This window comes from Hemiscyllium ocellatum, chromosome 8 (assembly GCF_020745735.1).
Source record: "Hemiscyllium ocellatum isolate sHemOce1 chromosome 8, sHemOce1.pat.X.cur, whole genome shotgun sequence".
NCBI classification, from domain to species: domain Eukaryota; kingdom Metazoa; phylum Chordata; class Chondrichthyes; order Orectolobiformes; family Hemiscylliidae; genus Hemiscyllium; species Hemiscyllium ocellatum.
The window spans coordinates 80,857,619-80,880,963 of record NC_083408.1 but is presented as its reverse complement, the minus strand read 5'-3'; the positions used below and the strand labels follow the sequence as shown (position 1 = coordinate 80,880,963).

The 23,345-nt window shown below is 39.6% G+C and overlaps 1 protein-coding gene across 1 annotated transcript in view; it reads right to left on the bottom strand.

Annotated features, from left to right (window-relative positions):
- LOC132818346 (ribosome quality control complex subunit NEMF-like) overlaps nt 1-23,345 on the bottom strand; it is a 163,480-nt gene that overhangs the window by 105,071 nt on the left and 35,064 nt on the right. Inside the window, exons 3-7 of the mRNA XM_060829284.1 lie at nt 15,306-15,374; nt 14,675-14,777; nt 13,618-13,743; nt 8,207-8,355; nt 5,934-6,001 (exon numbers count right to left, since the gene is read on the bottom strand). Coding sequence (XP_060685267.1) covers nt 5,934-6,001; nt 8,207-8,355; nt 13,618-13,743; nt 14,675-14,777; nt 15,306-15,374 — 515 coding nt within the window. The remainder of the gene's footprint in view (nt 1-5,933; nt 6,002-8,206; nt 8,356-13,617; nt 13,744-14,674; nt 14,778-15,305; nt 15,375-23,345) is intronic.

The following is a 23,345-nucleotide window of genomic DNA, read 5'->3' as shown; positions in this document are numbered from 1 at the left end:
TTGATAATGTCATAAATATGACCAGAGTAACAGACTTCAAGAGAATGTCGAAATAGGCATTCACAATTTAGTGTAATGAAATGTGTGACTGTCTTTATTCTGATACCCACTTTGGCAAGGAAGGAATGAGAGGAAATGTGGAGATATTTTCAGCAGCTAACATCATTTCAAGAGTTTCGCCATTCAGAGGTCAAGCACACCTTTGGACCACCACCTGCCCCTCCACCAATTCAATCAGTTCCTCAGTCATGAGCACGCAAAGTGAAGAAGCTATCAATGGTGAAGAGGAGGTCCGTATGCTTATTGTCAGTGGCCTTCCTCTGGACATTAAACCACGTGAGCTTTACCTTGTCTTTCGGTCAGTTAAAGGATGTGAAGGTTCACTGATCAAGCTAAAATCAAAGCAGCAAGTTGGCTTTGTTACATTTGAAAGCAGAGCGAGAGCAGAAGCAGCAAAGAGTGTTGCATTCACCTAGCCTGCTGCTGTAGCTGCAACACTTCATGCTCAGATGCACTGGTATCCTCCATCTGAAGCATCTCCACAAGGATGGAAGTCTCGTCAGTTTTGTTAAGTATTTAACTGCCCTTATCAAAGAATTCTGATTTCTCCGTGGTGTGATGCAGAAGGACAGACCGGATTTTGTTTTCAGGTTGGACTTTACTGAAGGAGATTTTGGATAACTGGCTCATTTCTACTCAACTTGGAGGGAGTGGAATGGTCACTAAGAACTTTACTGGTGAACACATTTTTCCACGTGAGAGGATCCTGCAGCTCCTGTCTATTGCATGGACTAGTAATATTTGTTGTTATAATCACTGCATGTTGTGTGTCAATAACTTGCTTACATATGGGCTGACAGTCTTCTGAAAGTTGGTAGTGTCAATAGACAATAGGTGCAGGAATAGGCCATTCAGCCCTTTGAGTCTGCACCGCCATTCAATATGATCATGGCTGATCATTCCTAATTAGTATCCTCTTCCTGCCTTATCTCCATAACCCTTGGATTATCATAAAATGATAAAGGAGGGAATGAGAATATGTATAAGTTATGAACAGGTGGGGAAAGAGTTAAGTTTAGGGTTCTGAGACAAAGGCTCAGCCAGCATGACTTTGACCAGATAAGAACTTGCAGTAAACAACGAGGTACTGGAGGCAAGGGTAGTGGTTTAACAAGGTGAAGAATATCTATTGTGTAATGCCAGATGCCTAATTCTTTACTGTTGATGCTTGCTGATTGTAACGGTCACCCAATCCATATAAATGTTGCCTTATTTTCATGCCGCTTCCTGTAAGTGACTATATAATTCCTTAAGAATCTGCTGTTTGAGAAAAGACTGAGAACTCATATCCTTGTGCACATGGGTGATCGCTTTCTCTCCATTGCTTGGAATAAAGGTGAAGAAGGTAGAGCCATACTGTGTCTGAGTGTTTGTTTCGACTGATAAGGAAACAGAATGAGAGCATGACTCAAACCAGAGAGTTGCCCCCTGATTTTTCCTTTGAAAGTTCATTCACAGGATGAGGGCACTGGCCAGACCAGCATTTTTTGCCCATCTCTAATTACCCAGAGGGTAGATAAAAGTAACTCACATTGCTGTGGAACTGGAATCACATGTCGGCCAGACCAAGTAAAGATGCCAGTTTCCTTCCCAAAAGGACATCAGTGAAACTGATGGGTTTTTCCAATAATCAACAATGGATTTGGATTCATTGTTATCACCGGACACTTATTTTCCAGCTTATAAGGCTATAAAGATCACCCTTCAGCTTCCTACACTCCAAGGAAAAAGGTCCCAGTCTCTCCTTATAACTCAAGCCCCAGAGTCTCGGTAACATTCTTGTAAATTTTTATTTGCACCTTTCCACTATAATAGCATCCTTCCTAGAACACAGCAACCAGAATTGTAAGCAAAATTCCAAAAGTGTCATGTATACTCATACCATGACGTCCCAACTCCTGTACTAAATGATCTGACCAAATGAAAGCAAGCATGTCAAGTGCCTTCTTCACCACCCTGTCTGTCTACTGGTGACACCACATTCAAAGAACTATGTATCTGCACCCCCTAAGTTCCCCTGATTGACAACACTCCCCAGGGACCTACCATTAATTGTATGAAGTCCTGCCCTGGCTGTCTTACTAAAACGCAACACATCAAATTTATCTGCGCTAAACTCCATCTGCCATTCCTCAGCCACTGGCCAGGCTGATGAAGATGCCATTGAATTCTTAGATAACCTTCTTCATTGTCCATTATACGACCAATTAGGGGGAATAAAAATCTTACCTTACTGCTGTTTGCCCTCCTCAACAAAGTCCAGTATTCATCTACTGGTGATGTCAAGCTCACCACTCTATAGATCCATGGCTTTTCCTTGCAGCCTTTCTTAAATTCAGTCGGTTCTGCTATAACGCGTTGCTTCAACGTGAAATAGCTTTAACGCAATTGAAGAATTTAGACTGTTATTTGGAGAATGTGAAATTTTCGTACCTGTATTGGCTATAACACAATACCAGCCACATTAGTTTAAATGGCACAGCTATTGCACGATTTTCTTATAACACAAGAACGGATCTATCGCATTATATCAGAACCGACCATAATGGCAAATCATTAGGCAACTTCCAGATTTCCCGTAACTCAGATGGGGCTGTCAATGATACAAATAGCTCAGCCAGGGGCCCTACAATTTCTTCTCTAGCTTCTCAATGTCCTGGGATACACTTAAGAGTCATAAGAAATGTACAGCACGGCAACAGACCCTTTGGTCCCACTCGTCCATGCCGCCCAGATATCCCATCCCAATCTAGTCCCACCTGCCAGCATATGGCCTATATCCCCCCCCAAACCCTTCTGAATCATCTGCCTTTTAAATATTGCAATTGTACTAGCCGCCACCACTTCCTCTGGCAGCCCATGCCACACATGCACCACCGTCTGCATGAACAAGTTGCCCCTTAGGTCTCTTTTATATATTTCCCTTCTCATCCTAAACCTATGCCCTCTACTTCTGGATTTCCCCCATCCCAGTGAACAGGCTTTGTCTATTTACCTTATCCACGCCCCTCAATTTTATAAACCTCTATAAAGGTCACCCCTCAGCCTCCGACGCTCCAGGGAAAACAGGGAAAATCTATCCGTATGGCTCAAATCCTCCAACCCTGACAACATCCTTGTAAATCTTTTCTGAACCCTTTCAAGTTTCACAACATCCTTCCGATAGGTTACATGAAATGTAACCTTGCTAACCAGTCTCCCATGGGGAGCCTTGTCAAACGCCTTCCTGAAATCCATATAGGTCACGTCCACCATTCTGCCCTCAGCAATCCTCTTTGTTACTTCTACAAAAAACTCAAATCCAGACACGATTTCCCATGCACAAGACATGATGACTATTCCTAATCAGTCCTTGCCTTTCCAAATACATGTACATCCTGTCTCTCCAAGGATTCCCTCCAAGAACTTGCCCACCACTGACATCTTCGAGTAAAAAGTGAGGTCTGCAGATGCTGGAGATCAGAGCTGAAAATGTGTTGCTGGTTAAAGCGCAGCAGGTTAGGCAGCATCCAAGGAACAGGAAATTCGACGTTTCGGGCCAGAGCCTGATGAAGGGCTCTGGCCCGAAACGTCGAATTTCCTGTTCCTTGGATGTTGCCTAACCTGCTGTGCTTTAACCAGCAACACATTTTCAGCACCACCGACATCTGGCTTGTCCTTACCACCTTTCTTAAATACTGGCACCATGTTAGCTAACCTCCGGTCTTCTGGCAAGTCATCAGTGACTATCAATGATATCAATATCTTAGCAAGAGGCCCAGCAATCACCTCCCTAGCTTCCCACAGAGTAATAGGTACACCTAATCAGGTCCTGGGGATTACTCCACTTTTATGCGTGTCAAGATATCCAGCACTTCCTCCTCTGTAATCTGGACACTTTTCAAGATGTCACCATCTATTTCCCTACATTCTATATCTTGCATGTCCTTTTCCACAGTAAACACTAATGCAAAATACTTGTTTTGTACCTCCCCCATTTCCTGCGGCTCCACACAAAAGCCACCTTGCTGATCTTTGAGGGGCCTTATTTCTCCCTAGTTACCTTTTTGTCCTTAATGTATTTGTAAAAATCTTTTGGATTCTCCTTAACCCTATTTGCCAAAGCTATCTCATGTCCCCTTTTTGCCCTCCTGACTTCCCTCTTAAGTATACTTCTACTGACTTTTTACTTTTCTAAGGATTCATTCGATCTATCCTGTCTATACCTGGCATATGCTTCCCTCTTTTTCTTAACCAAACCCTCAATTTCTTTAGTCATCCAGCTCTCCCTAGAACTACCAGCCTTTTCTTTTACCCAAATGGAATATACTATCTTTGGACTCTCGTTATCTCATTTCTGAAGACTTTCCATTTTCCAGCCATCCCTCTACCTGCGAACATCTACCTCCAATCAGCTCGAGAGTTCTTGGCTGATACTGTCAAAATTAGCCTTTCTCCAATTTAGAGCTTCAACTTTGAGGCCTAGTCAATTCTTTTCCATCTAATTGATCAGGTCTTGGGGATTTATCTACCTTTATGCATTTTAAGACCTCCAGCACCTCCTCTGCTGAAATGTGTACTCTCTTCAAGACATCATCGTTATTTATTTACCCAAGTTCCCGAATTTCCATGTCTTTCAAGATGGTAAATACTAAAACAAAATATTCATTTAGGGTCTCACCCATCTATTGTCGTTCTGTACACAGATGGCCTTGATCTTTAAGGCGTCCTACTCTTTGCCTAATTACTCTTATGCCCTTAATACACATGTAGAATCTCTGCTTCCTATATACTCCTCAATGCTTCCTACTGCCACTCCAACTAATCCATGTGTTCTGAGAGGAGCTGTAGCCGGACATAGTCACCACATTTACTATTAATTAATGTTACACTTTCTCATAATATTGATTATTTGGTCTTTATTTGCTAATTTATAAAACTGTCCTAGTCCTCAAACTTACCATTAGGAACACTGAAACAGAATTAGGTCTTTAAGCCCTTGAGCCTGTTCCACCATTCAATGAGATCATGGCTGATCTGTAGCCTAATTCCATATACCTGACTTTGGCCTATATGCCTTAATACTGTTGCTTCACAAAGGGATCTAATTCAGATTTAAAACTGACGATTGATTCAGCATCCACTGCCATTTGTGGAAAAACTTCCAAACATTTTCCACCCTTTGTTTATAGAAGTGCTTCCTAACATCTCTCCGGAACAGTCTGGCCCTGACTCTCAGATCATGCCTCCTACTTCCAGAATCGCCAACCTGCAGAAATAGTTTATCTATTCCGCCTTTTCCTGTTGAAGACTTCTTGGCAATATTATAAAGCTCTTTTCTGATAATATTTTAAGTTCTTTAGTTATCTACATATGGAACACTTTCCTGTGGACGTTTTAATTCATATTAAATATTTCCTTAAGTGTTTACCATCACTAATCCACAATCATACCTTTTGAACAAGTACAAAACTTTTATATTCATATTTAATTCATTCATACTCCTCTTTCCAGAATGCTCATCTTGAAGAAGTTCTGCTCTTATCTCTGACAAAAGTTCTTGCTTTTCTCTTTTCCATTCTTTCTATCAGTCTTTCAACTTATTCAAAATCTTTTCCCAATTCTATTGAGACTGCAACATTAACTCTGATTTGACCTCCACATATACTGCCTGACCTGCCTCTTTTCCAGCATTTTCTGATTTTTAAAATTCTATTTCCAACACCTGCAGTACTTTGTTTTGCATTGGCAATACTTGAATACGGACTTTACCTGATCATACTTACTTTTCCACATCATTGAGAATATTATAATGCAACTAGTATATTGACATCTCAGAGATTTCTTGATTTTGATCATTTATCTACTGTACTTATTTTTTAAAAACAACTCACAAAGGTGGGGATTGAGTACTTTCTTTATTTGTTCTCCTTTTGGTGTATTAGCCAAGACCTCAGTCAACCTATAGGACAATTAGAAATTTCAACAATTACAAAGAATGGCAACTTTAATTACTCCAAAATATAGATGTATTAATCAGAAATTGAAAATTATGTTATGCAGGAATTTTCTACTGCATTAAATCTGGTTAACTCAGTTCCTGAGATCAAAATAAAGGTCCCCTCTTTCATTTTGTGTTCACTTACCGCCTCAGAAGTGGTCTTATTGAAATAAAATGTAAATGGGATTGATTTCAGAAAGTTTCCCTTGGAGGTTTGTTTTGCTGTGGAATGCGCTTCTTGCTACAGCACAAAGAAATGTATGCCAAGGTTGCCACAAGTCCTCTCAGATTCAAGCTGTCAATAACTTCATTGCACTTCTGGAAAAGTAATCACTACTTTTTCAGGACAGGCAAACAGCATCATTGGAGTGAGATATCTTTTGGCTCATGTTAGATAACAACCAAAAAGGGATGCTAGGCCATTTGCTATTACCACTCCTGTAGTCCTGCAGCATCAGGATACCTTCCTCTGATTCTAGATGAATTTCTGTTCTAAAGGGTTTATCTTTACCAGCATCATTTCAAGCCTTAGCAGTCAACAAAATACTGAAATACAACTGAATTAAGTTCTATTCTACATGTGCTTTGACCAACTTTAGTCTGGGGACAAGGAAGGAAATTCAATCCAACACCATTTAGCTAATGACAATCTGAAATGCACCTGAAAGAAATGCTGAATATATCATCCATTAATAAGTATGAAAAGGACATTACTGCACTTTTGTCATCTATCACCAAGTGGACAACAATATAAACTACTGAAACAAATAATAAATAAGTGCGTGAAAATTTGTTGAGGTGTTCATTCTATAATTTACGAGGGGTATAGCCAGTCATTTTCAACACAAAAGATGAAGAAGTTTAAAATCAATAGAAACAGTATCACAGACTTTAAATTTACAAAAGTGGGACAGATATTTGCTTTACTCATCTGGGGCAGCATTCTTGCAAAGTCAAAACTACGGGGTTATTGAAAAGAGGCTCAACTTTAAATAATTTGGGCCTCCCAACTGAGGTTTTAGATAGATGTTAAGGTGCTCGGTCAAACATATGCTCATTGTACACCTGACTGAAAATCTTCTTGTAACTTTGCTTGTTGTGCTCGGTTTCTTTCCAATATTAAACAAGATATAGAGTCAGCGTTTTTTTTTTAAAAGAAATTCCTGATGCAAATCTCCAGTATCACGTACCAATATGCAGCTATATAAATCCTTTTGTAACGCCATAAAATGTTCTTTAATGCACATTCATAACAAGAATCTGAAACAACCAACAACAAAAAAAAATTGCCAGACAATGATTTCAGAATTGATAGTCAACAGCTTGGTCAAAGAGAGAGAGGTGCACCTTAAATGAGGAGAAAAGAGGAAGAGTAGAGAGAAGAGGAAAAGTGGATTGAAAAGGAATTGGAGTCGAATTTTGTATCGCTGTGTCATAAGTATGAGCAAAAGTTTTTAAAAGATGGAAAATAAGATGTTGACCAGAAGAGCATCAGAATAATCAAAATCTAGATGTTGCATTGGTGTGAATAAGGGTTTCAATAGCAAATGATCAAGACAAGGTTGAAGGTTATTAAGGTGGAAACAGGCAATCTTGGTGATGGTGAATACGTATTGTAAGGTCATTACCAGGGTCAAACATAACTGCATGGACAGGGAGCAGGCAGGTTGTAAGAAATACATGAAAAGTAAAGACAGAGGAAGGTTTAAGGCAGCAGTTCTAGAACTCAAGACCCAGGCAGTTGAAGGCACAACTACCATTGATGGAGCAAGTAAAATCAGAGGTATGCAAGAAGCCAGAGTTGGAGCAATGCAAAGATCTCAAATAGTTCTAGGGGCTGAAAAGATTACACAGAAGAGAACAATAGTTCATTATTTACAAACTGATAATCTACCTGGACAATCCCAAGTTGTTTCAACTTTATGTAAAGCAATTAAATGGGAGGGAAAAATGTGGTTTAATGTTGAACACCTGATTTCCTAAACAATAATAAAACTTAGGTATTGAAGATCTTAACACATTTAATTGAAAATTAATTTCAATTGAAAAGTATCACTCAAGGCAAAGTATAACACTTCATCCACCAGAAACAATATAAAGTTAAAGGCAATGTCATAAATATATTTAGATTTCATTAATTTCAAATGATTCGTATGATGACAGTACCTCTCTAAAGATAGTGGAGGCTCTGGACCTTTAGCACGATCAACAGGATATCGTTCACGAACAGCAAACTTCACATCTTGCACCTCATCAGTACGGAAACGCAGGAGATTTAGAATTGTATACTCATTGTCAGTGAGGATTATGTTACCCTGCAAATACACAGGTAGAAAATATTAAAATCAAAAATCCTGGCAGAAACTAAGAATCACAAGCAGATTTAAATTTCATGAAAATATCAAGTATATGCACCCATATTTGCATTTTTACAGCTTCAATTTAATTATATGACATGGAGAACAGAAAAGTTAATGTCCTTTGTACCTATGAGCATTTAGGAAGCTGATATCAAATAACTAGAAAAAGGTGAAGATTCATGTAGAAAAAACATCATAAAGACAGGCCCATTTGGACAAAGAAGTGTAAACTGATTTTATTGCCACACAAAGTTCGCCCATTCCATCTAGTCTACCTCAGCTTGTCTCAGGTATTCATCTGTTTTCTTCTGAAAGTAGTCTCGTCATTTGTTTGAAGCACTAACTTGGAAAAAGAATTTTCTTATTTCCCTATTGAACTGAGTAGGAATAACGTGCATTTAACTGCCTCTAATCTTGCATTCTCCCACAAATGGAAAAATTGTCTCCACATCTACCCTGTCCAACCTATAATTTTAAATACTTCTACCAGGTCTTGCCAAATCTCTTTTTCAAGTAAATAAAACCCTATGTTTCTTTTCTCTCCCCATAGTAAAAAAAGGTAAAAAGGAAGGAAAGGAAAAAAAAGGGAAACAGAAAAAGGGGAAGAAAAAAGGATGGAAAATGACAGACAAAGGGAAGGAAAGGACATACATACATACATACACAGCCAACAAGGCCAAAATCCCACAAATGAAAAGAAAATTAACCATCCTTTTCCATGTTACCAGAAGCTCTATCCTGAATAATTGTTTCTAGAATTCTCCCCACACTGCTGTGAACAGGTTGGTCTGTAATTGCTAGACTTATCATTGCAACCTTTTTTGAACAAGAGTGATGTTTGCAATTTTCCAGTCTTCTGGCACCCCTCTGAATCTAAGGACAACCAAAAGGTTAAAGCCAGGGGCCCTGCAATTTCCAGTCATTTGCTTCAATATCCTTGGATGAATCTCATTCAATCCCAGTGCTTTGTCAAATTTAAAATCTATCCAACACTTCTTCCTTAGCAATTTTAGACTGTTCCAGTCACAGTGTTTCTATCTCTGTCACCATAGCCTTGCTATTACTTACTTCCTTGGTAAAGTCAGGTGCAACAATTTAATTTAATATAATCAGCCATGACTCTCGCCTCCATGCGTAAATCCCCATTTTGGTTCCTAATCAGATCTATTCCTCTTTTTACTATTTATACTTCAAGATTTTAGACTTTTCTCAAAATTCCTCCTTACCTTTTTAACATTTCTTTCATGTCCCCTCTGGACCTTCTATATTTCTCTTGGTCCTCAATTCTGTTTTCTACCTGACTTGCCAAAGCTTACTTTTTTTTAACCTCAATTTATATCTTCTTTGTGTGATGCAAGCGTAATGATTTATATACATTTTAATGCCATTCATTTTGGAATTTTGAACAAATGTTTTATGGCGGTTTATGGGTGTCTTAATAAGTAAGTATTTTTGTAGCCATGGTGATTTCTCTAAAATAGTTTGGAGAGATTCATCTTAAAGAACTAAGCGGGAGATTTTACAAGTGACATACAATCTATTGTAATATATTAGGTTCTCCCTTTGAAGATTCTGACTATGATTTAAGCTTCAGGTGAATCACCAATACCTTAGAAAGAAACCTTTCAGTGTTATTTTCAGTTTAGGGAATTCTGAAGGGTTCTTAGAAGATGAATGCATAAAGCATTGCTCCCAAAAGAGGGAGAAGATAATTTAGATCTCTAAAACAAAAAAAAACACCTCAGCAAGGGATTTTGTTACAAATCCAGACCAAAGAATTGGGTAAAATCCTAAAGGGATTATCTGTAGCTGAGAAAGTTGAAACTCAGGTGTACAAAGGCTCCAGGAAGAGGCTGTCAGATTCTCCAGACTGAGAATTGAAGTCAAAAGTTAAATAAAGCTTTCACAGGTAATAGAGAAGGAGATTCTCTCTCATGTGAGCATTGTAAAGGATTGCATTTGGAATCAGTGAAGAAGTGCATTTTTGCAATTAATGGGAGTATATTTTGAAATAATTTATTTTGAAATCTTTAAACATGGCAGACATGTAAATAGCTTGGTTTCTTCTAGCTTATCTTCATTTCTTTTGCAAGATGAATTTTTTGCATAATGACTGCCAGCAATATTGTGTTTATAATTTATAGAGAGACACTCTCATTAAAACCAAATGAAACTGCTCTATGAAGCCAGATTTCAGCCCGAGATGAGAGTTGGCCAGAATAACATCAGCTGGAATCATAACAATTGTCATCCAGGGATTAGATTAGATTACTTACAGTGTGGAAACAGGCCCTTCGGCCCAACAAGTCCACACCGACCCGCCGAAGCGCAACCCACCCATACCCCTACATTTACCCCTGCCCCTAACACTATGGGCAATTTAGCATGGCCAATTCACTTGACCCGCACATCTTTGGACTGTGGGAGGAAACTGGAGTACCCGGAGGAAACCCACGGGGAGAACGTGCAAACTCCACACAGTCTGTTGCCTGAGTCTGGAATTGAACCCGGGTCTCTGTGAAGCAGCAGTGCTAACCACTGTGCCACCGTGCCACCCACGTTCTGGGTATGTTTGTCCTACCTTTCCCTTTTGAGGAAATATACCATGACTGTTCTTAACATTGCTCTTTAAAGTGCAGGGGGCTCCATCTATAAGAATGACCTCAACCTTACCATTTTGATAAACCATCTTACTTCCAGGCCCACTACAATGTTCCAACAAAACTCAATGCAATACAGAATACCACTTCATCTTTCTACTTTAGCACCTTACAGATTCACACTCAATATTAAGTTCAACAACTTCAAAGCATGACTTCTATCTTCCATTTGATTACAACCACCCCATCTTGTTAAGTTTGCTCTCAGCTGAGCAGACCCATTTTCTAGTTTTCACAACTATAAATGCACCTATTTTATATCTCCTTTACTATACACTAAAACAACAATGTAAATGCACCATTTTTGTTCCTTAGCTCTAGCCTAATTGATCCTTGAATCCTTCAACACAGCCTCATTCTTCAGCGCTGCAAGATAATCCTTAATAATTCGAACATCCCTCCATTTTTTTTTGCTTTTTCATTTTCTTTAAACCCTCCTGAGTATCTTGCATTCAGCATTATTTAAAACACCCAGTTCTGCCTTTCCTTCAGCCAGATCTCCATTAAGACTGCAATGTTTCCACATGGCAATCTGTGCCTTTAACTAGACTCATGAATACATACATACACAGCCCTGATTTAGACTTCATGACTTTCTTACTGAGAAATCCCCAACAATTGCTCTTCCTTTTTCCCTCTCTCTCCCCTCCCCCTACCCACAAACCCCAACAAATAAAGATACAGTTGAGCCACTCACAGTGCCACAAATGTGGCTCTGATTGCACTTTCTTGATGAATCAGTGTCCTCGTTATCTCAAAAAGTCAGACTACTGGGCATTCGTGCATTTCCTGACACTCATTGTTTTTCCTTCTATCTCCAGGCCCTTCAGCTGTGGTGTGACCACATCACTGACTGTACCACCTGCAACTTTCAGCCTTGTGGAAGTACCATACTAACTTCTGCCATCTCTCTAGCCCTGATAACTAGAACTCAAGTTTCTGAAACTGGGAACACTTCCTACATCTGTGGCTGCCTATGGACACCAGTAGAGTTCATGACTTCTAATATATTAGAGCCACACATTCCACTCGACTAAGCTGCACTGCTTTGCCTTAACTTTTTTTCCTTACATTTTTTTATCTGCTTTGAATTGCTTATAATACTTTATTATAACGCAAAAGACAGTGGTCAAGTTGTATTATCCCTAGACTAAGGTAATGTTTGGGACCTGATTCAAGATCATCTGCCATGGCAGATTGTGGAATTTGAATTGAATAAGAATCTGGAAATACGAGTCTAACGATGACTATGAAACCATTGTCAATTGCCAGAAAAAAACCCACCTGGTTCACTAATGTTCATTAGGAAAGGAAACTGCCATTCTTGCCTGATCTGTATTATGTGTGACTCCAGACCCCAGCAACGGTTGCCTCTTAAATACCCCTTGGATAATTAGGAATGGGCAATAAATGCTGGCCTAACCAGCAATGCCCACATCTTGTGAATAAAAAAAAAGTGATCCTCACTTCCCTGGTGTTTTCAGTTAGCTACTGAAAACATAAATTTACAGCCATTTAATTTTCTATTTACAGCCTTTTAAAATCAGTCCCTAATAAATTTACTACCAACAGTTAACTTAAATGAAAACGTGTAGAGCACTTCCTCCCCACACTTCACCAAACTCCTCACTCAGTACACTACTTCCTACAGAAACCTCAATATTATAACACTTCTTTCCCCCTGTGCACCTAATTCGCAGATATACTTACTCAGCCTCCATCTCAATCAGGCAAAATCTCCTTCACACTGACCATATGATGGAATCAGTTAATCATTTCTCTCTGAACAATTAATGGCAACTTGTGCTGAACTGAGTAGAGCTGTATTATATAGCCATTTCGGCAGAAGGGGGGTTGAGGCTATACAAAACAATTGTATGCACAAAAAAAAAGTTTCAACCATCTGGTAAGGAAATAGTTAACCTATTAAACTGGACTTCATTTGTACCAAGTTGCTAGACAATGTGCTAACCACTGTACTAGTTATTTCTCTGACTGATGATCTAATGTCCCAATTAAAAAAAGCAAAACACAAAAATTGGCAAAGACAGTGAAGAGTTGTAGAGAATCCCTGCACAGTACCTACTGAGATATACTGAAATATTGTGCATTATTTCCAAATTCCAAAAATCTTAAAAGATAGAGAATGCACAGATGAAAGAATTGTAGTTTAGAGTATTTTATGCTTCAAATGAGAATGTATATATTCAAATTAAATAAAGAACTACTGGTATAGAATAAAATTCGCTTTGGTCTGACTGCACAACTAATGGCAGTATTATTGACAGAATCCAGAGACTTATCCCAAGAAACATGGAACATAAAAGAATAAGGAAGAATGCCCACATTTCAGACGCCATGCAAAAAATACTATTAAATGTTGTCAGAGCTGAAAATGTGTTGCTGGAAAAGCGCAGGTCAGGCAGCATCCAAGGAACAGGAGATTCGACGTTTCGGGCATAAGCCCTTCTTCAGACCTCCTATTAAATGTTGTCAACTTTGTACAACAATGAACATGTTCAAAGCATGCAGACGAAAGTGAATTTGAGTGACTTACTCGGTCATATAGTTCAACAATCACATGATAAGCTGCTTGATCAGAGCCAAATTGAAAATCAACTATCCTATCAACACCAAGTTGCTTAATGTGGATCAATCTTCGCGATTTTAAATGTTTGCGGCACTGTAACCAAAACAAAAATCACAGTTTTAGCAAAGATTCTCTCTAAATCAAACAGTGACAACAAAGTGAGACAGACAGGAGAAAGGGGATGTTTTATGACTGAATCAGGACGAAAGGAAACAAGAAGATCCGCCATATTTCAACTAAGTTACAAAATAGACACAGCATATCTAACACAGACTCAGTGACCAGGGAGTATTTTTTTTAAAGTTAAAGCTATTTTAGCAAACAGCGTAGAAGCAATTAAAAAAAGGAAGCCAATCAATAATGCCTGTGCAACTCTCTGCAAGAGCAAATTGATCACACACAACTGCGTTCTTTTTCTGTTGCGCTGCATACTCTCTTCAGGAGCTAATCTAATGCCTTTCTGAATTTTAGAACTGAATTAGCCTCCACCACATTCCCAAGTATTGCAGTCTAACTCCATTGGTTAGATAAGTACTTGTTGCCATTGCTTCTTTTGCCTTTCACCTTAAATTGGTGTCTTGTAGTTGTGAAGCTTTCTGCCGAGGGGAATTAATAAGATTACATAAAACAAACCATTCTTGCAGTTAAAAGCACTGTTTCTAAGTCTCTCCCAAAACAATAATTTATCACAACAACAGTAAAATTAAATTCATGTGACTGGTTCTAATACTTTATGTTTCCCGTTTCACAGATGTTATCATTTTAAGGCTCATATCCACAAAGTTAATGAATATAGAAATTCTTTTTGGGAAAATAAACTTAATTCAAACTTTTACTAAATTACCACCTGTACATTCAATTATTGCTTGGTAGATAGTACAGACTTGAACAAGATGCAAGATGCAATTACATATTAAGGATGCAGATGTTCAATATACTGTGCAATTGTCAAAGCTTACTAAAAATGTGTTAACATTATAAAATTATTCTAAGAATTCTACAATGGGTGATGGTCATTTTCTACCTTCATTGCAAAGCCTGAAGGCATCATATTCTTTGGCCATTCAAACTCAGTTGTGTGGATCCGGATGCCAGATTCAACCAAAAGTACAGCTTTTGATTCTGGCCTGCAAAATGAAAAAAAGAAAGAATGGAAACAAGCTAATTATACAATGTGGGAGTCTGTTAATATGGGCACAGTAAACTAACTTTGCAATTACATTGCATACTGTAAACTTTGTCATTGCATTATAATGACAAACACATACGAATTAAAAATCACAACACCAGGTCACAGTTCAACAGGTTTAATTGGAAACACTAGCTTTCGGAGTGCTGCTCCTTCATCAAGTGACAACCACCTGAAGAAGGAGCAGCGCTCCAAAAGCTAGTACTTCCAATTAAACCTGTTGAACTATGACCTGGTGGTGTGTGATTTTTAAACTTTGTACACCCCAATCCAACACCGGCATCTCCAAATCATGACATATGCTCGAGATCAAGACAGACACACAAATATAAAAATGAAAGTGTACAGAAAATAATTGTTCTAGCAAACAAATTCGATATGTGCCCAATCTCAGTACAGTTTATTTTTACTGATGCACAGCACTTTGACAGATCCAACAAATCATAAGTGACATTGCAAAACTTACTTCTGAAGTCGAATGAGGTATGTTTTGTTGTCCACATCATACACATTGTTTACCCTCATTCCCAGTAAGCTGAAAAAAAAAATTTAAATTGTTTTAAATATGGACAAATAATGAAAAATGTATACATAACCATCATAAAACCAAGTAGTTTATTATGGAATGTTTACAGCGCAAAATGTGACCATTCTGCTCATCCAGCCTCTTAACTCTCTAAAAGCTACTTAGAACTTCCCATCCTGCAAATTGCCTCTCCAAGTAATTATCCAATTTCCTTATCAAAACTGAAAATTGAATCATTATACTTTCAGGTACTACATTCTAAATCTTAAATACTTGTGTAAAAAGAGATTTTCCTTCACATTGGCAAAAGAACCAAAGACAATTATCTTAAATCAGTATCCTCTGGTTCTCATTTTTCTACCTATGTATTCCATCCAGACCCTCGTGATTTTGAAAACCTGTATCAAATCTCCTTTCAGCTGCAAATGTGTTGCTGGTCAAAGCACAGCAGGCCAGGCAGCATCTCAGGAATAGAGAATTCGACGTTTCGAGCATAAGCCCTTCATCAGGAATATTCCTGATGAAGGGCTTATGCTCGAAATGTCGAATTCTCTATTCCTGAGATGCTGCCTGGCCTGCTGTGCTTTGACCAGCAACACATTTGCAGCTGTGATCTCCAGCATCTGCAGACCTCATTTTTTTACTCAAATCTCCTTTCAGCTGAGAACAGTAACAGGCTTTGCCAATCTATGCTTTCATTATCAGAACTATGTTTTTGAATCTTTCCTGCATCCTTCTTAAAATAATCTAAACTAATCTAATCTATATAAAAAAAATATGGTGACCAGGATTGAACATTTATTTTATTTAAGGATGATTTAATGTTTTATGAAAGGTTCACCAGGACTTTGTTGTTTCTATTTCCACACAATTAATTTATTTATAAAAAGGCTAATGATCCTGAACGGTTTATCAACCACTTCCTCAACCTGATCTGCTACCTTTGATAATTTGTGCCAATACACTCCTAACACTCTTGCGTCCTTTTATCATTAAAAAGGTATCCACAAACAACCTGTTTAGATAAATGACGACAGGTAGGATTTGAACCTGGGCCTTCTAGCCCAGACCTAGGAACACCATCACTGCACCACAAGAACCCAAAATACAATCTTTGTTATTCATAGCCAATTGGCTGGAAATCAGCTTTTCATTTAACACTGCAGGGTTGGTGATGGCCTAATGGTATTACTGCTAGATTATTAATCCAGAAACTCAACTAATTCAAACCCGGTTCGAATCTCGCCATAGTAATGTGAAATTTGTATTCTATATTTTAAAAATTTGGAATTAAGAATCTACTGATTGAGCATGCTTTCATGACATTCTCAGAAAAACCCATCTGGTTCACTTATGTCCTTCATGGAAGTAAATCTGCCATCCACACCTGGTCTGGACCACATGACTCCAGACCCACAGAAACATGGTTGACTCTCAATTGCCCTCTGAAATGGCCTAGCAAGCGATTCGGTTGTACCAACCTCTAGAAAATCTCAAAGAAATGAAACAGAATAGGTCAGCTGGCATCAACATAGGCACCAAAAACAACAGCAGAAACAGACCCGTTGATCCTGCAAAGTCCTCCTCACTAACATCTGAGGGCTAGTGGCAAAGTTGGGAGAGCTGTCTCACAGGCTAGTCAAACAACAGCCTGCTATAGTCATCTGTACGGAATTATAGCTAATAGACAATGTCCCAGACACTACTATCACTATCCCTGGATAGGTCCTGTCTCACTGGTAGATCAGTCCCAGCAGAGGTGGTAGCACAGTGATATCCAGTCAGGAGGGAGTTGCTCTGGGAGTCCTCAATGTTGACTCTGGACCCCATGAAGTCTCATAGCTTCAGATTTAACATGGGCAAGGAAATGTCCTGCTGATTGCCATGTACACTCCTCCCTCAGCCATTAAATCGGTACTTCTCCATGTGGGACAATATTTAATTATAGAGTCATAGAGATGTACAGCCCAGAAATAGACCCTGCGGTCCATGCCAACCAGATATCCTAAAATTAATCTAGTCCCATTTGCCAGCATTTGAACCATATCCCTCTAAACCGTTCCTATTTATATACCCATCCAGATGCCTTTTAAATGTTGCAATTGTACCAGCCTCCACCACTTCCTCTGGCAGCTCATTCCATTCACACACCACTCTCTGTGTGAAAAGGTCGCCTCTTAGATTCCTTTTAAATCTTTTCCATCTCACCCTAAACCCACACACTTTAGTTCTGGACTCCCCCCAAACACAGGGAAAATACCTTGTCTATTTATTCTACTTGTATGATTTTACAAAAAAGTCTATAAAGGTAATCCCTCAGCCTCCGACACTCCAGGGAAAATAGCCCCAGCCTATTCAGCCTCTCCCTATTGCACGAACCATCCAACCCTGCCAACATCCTTGTAAATCTTTTCTGAGCCCTTCCAAGTTTCACAACATCCTTCCTATAGCAGGCAGACCAGAATTGCACACAGTTTTGCAAAAGTGGCCTCACCAATGTCCTGTACAGCTGTAATATGACCTTTCAAATCATACACTCAATGCACTGACCAATAAAGGCAAGCATACCAAACATCTTCACTATCCTATCTACCTGCAACTCCACTTTCAAGGAACTATGAACCTGCAATCCGAGGTCTTTTCGTTCAGCAACACTCCCCAGGACTTACCATTAAGTGTATAAGTCCTGCTAAAATTTGCCTTTACAAAACGCAACACCTCACATTTATAGAAATTAAACTTCACCTGCCACTCCTCAGCCCACTGACCCATCTGATCAAGATCCCATTGTACTCGGAGATAACCTTCTTTGCTATCCATTACACCTCCAATTTTGGTGTCACCTGGCTTTAAAAAAGGCATCTGCTTTGCCATCTTTCTTCTTTCATTAAGAAGCTGTTCAAAGAAGCTGCAAGATAAGACTTTATGCCACTAACTGCTATCCTGCTGCATGTTCCATTGTTGTCATTGTCTAAGAGCTGCAACGGCTTCTCAACTTCCCTCAGGATAGAAGACAAAACAAGAGCGGAAAGTTCTCGTAATGCTCCATTCTGGACTTCATCATCTTCGTCTCAAACTTCAATTTGCCCCGCACCAACAAGTTATAGATAAGTCTCCACTTCTTCAAATCCAACTTGCTTTGCAAGAGCAACACAATGTTTTTTGATTGCTGGAAACTCCTCAGATGGATCAACATCTTTAAAGTCATGAAGAAAATCTGGGAGAACCTTCTACCAAACTGCATGTAAGCAGTCCTCACTGACATCACCCCTGGCTTCCACAATGACATCAATAGCATTCGTAATGTTAAAGCTCTTCCAAAATTGAAGAACACTCCTCATTATTCTCCTCAGTAGCTGCAATCAAATTCCCGAATGTGCACCTTAAATAATAAGCTTTAAAAGCTGCTCTTGCACCCTCATCCATGTGTGGAATGAGAAAAATTGTGTTCAGAGGTAGAAATAGCACTTTGATGCTTTCAGAAAGCTCACCAATGGGGGGGGAATGGCTTTGTGCATAACCCAGAATGTGGAGAATCTTAAATCTAAATCTCTTCTCCTACAATAATTTCGAAAAACATCCTCAAAAACATCAACAATAAAGTCAGAAAAAAATTGCCCTATTATCCAGCCACCTTTGCTTGACCTGAACTAAACACCTAGAGTGGATTTAAAGTAATTGGGGATGGAACTGCATAATAGCCAATGGGAGTCTGTGTTTTAAAAATATTGTTCGCCAATTCACCAATCGCATTATAACTAAATCGTGTTGACAAAGTGCACATTACAAGAGAACAAACTGTAACCGTAAGTACTAGAAACACTTATAGGTCAGATCTTTAAAATTACAAACATGATGCCATATGGATGTAAGTACAAGCATTAATAAGTCAAACATTTGTAATTCAGATAACCCCTGTACATCACACAAAAAAAAACTAGCTTTATATAGTGCCTTTCACATCTCCAAGGCAATTCAAGTACCTATACAACAGATTAATAATGTTTGAAATGAGTTACAATTGTTATTTGGGTGAAACAGCATCCATTTGTACAGAAGCAAATTTCCACAAATGACAAAGGACACTTTTCATTTTCTTTTTGGTAGTTGTAAGTAGTAGACATGTTACTGCATCACAAACTCACTGACACACAGCATTGCCCCTTTCTGTCTCAGGTCATAAAGTCAGAGACATAGAAAGAAGCCTCTTGGTCGACCGTGTTCACATAGGTCATTAAGCACCGGTCTATTCTCATCCCATTTCCCAGCATTTGGCCCATAGCATTGTATGTGTTTCAAACATTCATCTAAAATACCTTTTAAATAGCGTGATGATTTCTATCTCAATCAGTTTTGCAGGCAGTGAGGTCCAAATATTGAAAATATACATGAGGTAGTAAACTTGAAAGTCCTTCACCAAGAAATACTCAAATAGTGCCACCATTGAAGGAGATGGCTTATATGAAGGATTTATCAGCCAAACTTGGTCAAGGGAAAGAGCTGAAGAAATCTACATGAGGGAAAAAAAAAATTTTTGATCTCATCCTTATTAAACCTATTGCATGTGCAAATGTCTATGACAGCATTACCAAAAGCAAGCACTGCCGTTTTTACAGACTGAGTCCCATTTTCACAAACAATCATGCTGTTTTGCATGACCACCTGTTAAATGGGATAGATTCAAAACAAATCTAGTAACTAAAAAAAGTAAAGGGAGGAATTCAATAAGGAGTACAGTTATTTTAAATCAACCTGTTATGACACACCTCTGGCAAATAGGGCTTGAGGTAGGGACACTAACACAGCACTACATTTCCTTTCCAATAAGGAGTATGAGAAAGGCTGCCAGGAGGCATATTCCTCACCCTGCCCAACAGGGTGAGGAATGAATGTTGCAGGTTCCAGGGTTTAGATCTTTCATTAAGAACAGGCAAGGCAGTAAAAGAGGGGGAGGTGTGGCCTTGTTAGTCAAGGATAGTATAACGGTGGCTGAAAGAACTTTTGACGAGGACTTGTTTACTGAAGTAGTGTGGACTGAGGTTAGAAACAGGAGAGGAGGGGTCACACTCAAAGTTTGTGAGAAGATTTGTAGCTCGGGTGCTTGTTGTTGTGGTTCTGTTCGCCGAGCTGGGAGTTTGTGTTGCAGACGTTTCGTCCCCTGTCTAGGTGACATCCTCAGTGCTTGGAAGCCTCCTGTGAAACGCTTCTGTGATCTTTCCTTCGGTATTTGTAGTGGTTTGAATCTGTCGCTTCCGGTTGTCCGCAGCAATCTGCCCATTTTCAATCATGAACAAAACGATGGAAGGTGACAATGTTTTTAACAACCAACACTTATTCAGCAATAATCTGCTCAACGCAAGCCATGACATGATCACTCAGTTCCAGGCCTCAATACAATCTTGATGTAACCAGAGTTTGGATGGTTTCAAAAGAGCTGATGGATTTTCATCAGACAGTAGGCGCGTGGGGCACTGATCTTTGCAAGGTCAAAAAGCTAGGGTGAGCAGAGGGTTTTTGCATGAAGCACATTGATTGTCATTTTACTGCCATTCAATGAAATTAGTGTGGTGACCTATGCTAAACAGATGTACATTCCCCCATCAGGTTGGTCCGATAGCTCTCCACTTCTTTAAAAGGCCTGAACCACCTTCATTCTCCACCCTACATGAGCCCCAGACATGCCTGTCTCCTTGTGAGTTATGTAGAACATTCCTTATTCCAATCCTACCCAGGCTGTCCCACAACATTTTCATCAGTAATTGTTGACATAATTGATGCTGCTTCCCTATCTCATTTGGAATTGGAAAACGTATCAATTTTGTTTCAAGTTTCCAACTTTCATCTTCACCTGGTTCATCACTGACTGTGTTTCCTTTTCTGGGAACAAGCTGGCCATTGATGTCTACTACAAATCCACTGCCTTGACTACATGTCCTCACACCTGATTCCTGCAAGGACTCCAATCTATTATTTTAGTTTCTCTATCACATCTGGCCTCAGACATGTCCATCTTTTTCATCAACTGAGGCTTTCTCACCACTGTGGCTGACAGGGCCCTAAGCTGTGTCCAAACCATGTCTCACATTTCTGGCCTCACTCCTTCCCTTCAACAACAGCAATAGGGTCCACTTTGACCTCAATTTCCACCTTACCAGTCTCCACATCCAAAGGAACGTAAAGGGTCATTTCTGCCACCTCCAGGAAGATGTCACTACCAGACACTTTATTCCCCTCTTCTCCTTTGTCAACATTCCATGGCGTCTGTTCCCTTCCGGACACTTTGGTCCACTCCACCTTCGCTCCCAATACCTCCTCACACCTCTACCGCGTGTTCCCATGCAGAAGATGCAACACTTGCCCATTTACTTTCTCTCTTTTCACTATCCAAGGTCCCAAACACACCTTCTAGTTTATCGTATATGCTGTTCAGAATATGGTCTCCTCTGTAATGGGGAAGTGAAATGTAGAATTTCAAAAATCCAAAGAACTGTGGATGTTGAGATTTTTCAGCAATTTCTGTTTTTATATAGATGAAATGCAGTAAAAACAACAAATGCTGAAGATCACAGCAAATCAGACAACATCCATGGAGAGGGAGCAAACTGACGTTTCAAGTCTGGATGACCTTCCATCTGAGCAAAAGGCGAAGTGCGGAGGGGACAGCATTTATGCAATATTTGAGGGGTGATGGTGTGCATAGTGGGTATAGGATGCTGATGGAGAAATGATGTTGATAGCTCAGTTTAAGTGATTGGAACAGGAGAATGGTAGAACAATGGTGTGAATCCAGTCAGTCTTGAAAAGACACCAAGTGGAATGATAACAAGATAAAAGAATGGGAAAAAATGAGAGTTGGTTCACAATAGAGTTCAACACCTTTAAGTTAAGTCTAGAAGGCTGTAAAGTGCCTAGTCTGAAGTTGTTCCTCCAGTGTGCAGTGATTTACTGAAAGACTACGGCATGCAGAGGACAGACATGTGGGCATTCAAGCGGGATACAGTGTTAAATTGACCCACTATGGTAAAGTTAGGGTCCTGCTTACGCACAGACTGGAGGTGTTCCGCAAAGTGAACACGCAATCTAGAGAAACCAAATGCAAGTAGAGTAGGCCACACTGGGTGCGGTGAATACAATATGCAAGATTGGAGGAGTATTGGTGAAACGTTGCTTCACCTGGAAAGACCGTTTATGCCCTTGGACGATGAGCAGGGAGGTGGTGAAGGAACATCTGTTGCATCTTGTGAGGTTACATAAGAAGGTGCCATGGAGAGGTGGTGGTGGTGTTGGTGATCGTGGAATGGACTAGGGTGTCCTGGAGGGAACAATCTCTGTGAAATGCAGACAGGGGAGTGAGGGGAAGACATGTTTGGTGGTGGTGTCCTGGAGTTGTCTGACATTTCAGAGATTATCTGTTGAACGTGAAGGCTGATGGGCTGAAAAGTGAGGATAAGAGGTTCACTATTCTGAGTGATAGGAAGGGGCAAGGGCAGAGGCACAGGTGATAGGTCAATGCAGTTGAAGGCCCTGTCAACCACAGTGGGTGGGAAACCCCGATCATGCAAGAAGACAGACATGTCAGCAGTGCTGTTTTGGAAGGTGGCATCATCCAAACAGATACGACATAGACAAAGGAACTGGGAGTCCTTGCAGTTCATGGGGGTGTGAAGAGCTATAGCAAAGTTAGCTATGGGAATCAGTGGCTTTGCAGTGGACAGTTTATTCGCCGAAATGGAAACAGAGAGTCAAGGAAAGAAGGTGAAATGCAGATTGGATGTCACCTTTGCCAAACACCTACAAAAATGACTTCAAGCTTTCAGTTGCTTGCCACTTCAACACACTAGAGTTCCCACACCAACATTTCTGTCTCAGGCCTGCTACAGTACTCAAGTGAAGTTCACTGCAAGCTGGACCTCATCATCCACAAGATATCTTCCATCACTGAGGATCCAATATTGAGTTTCACAATTTCAGAACATTAAC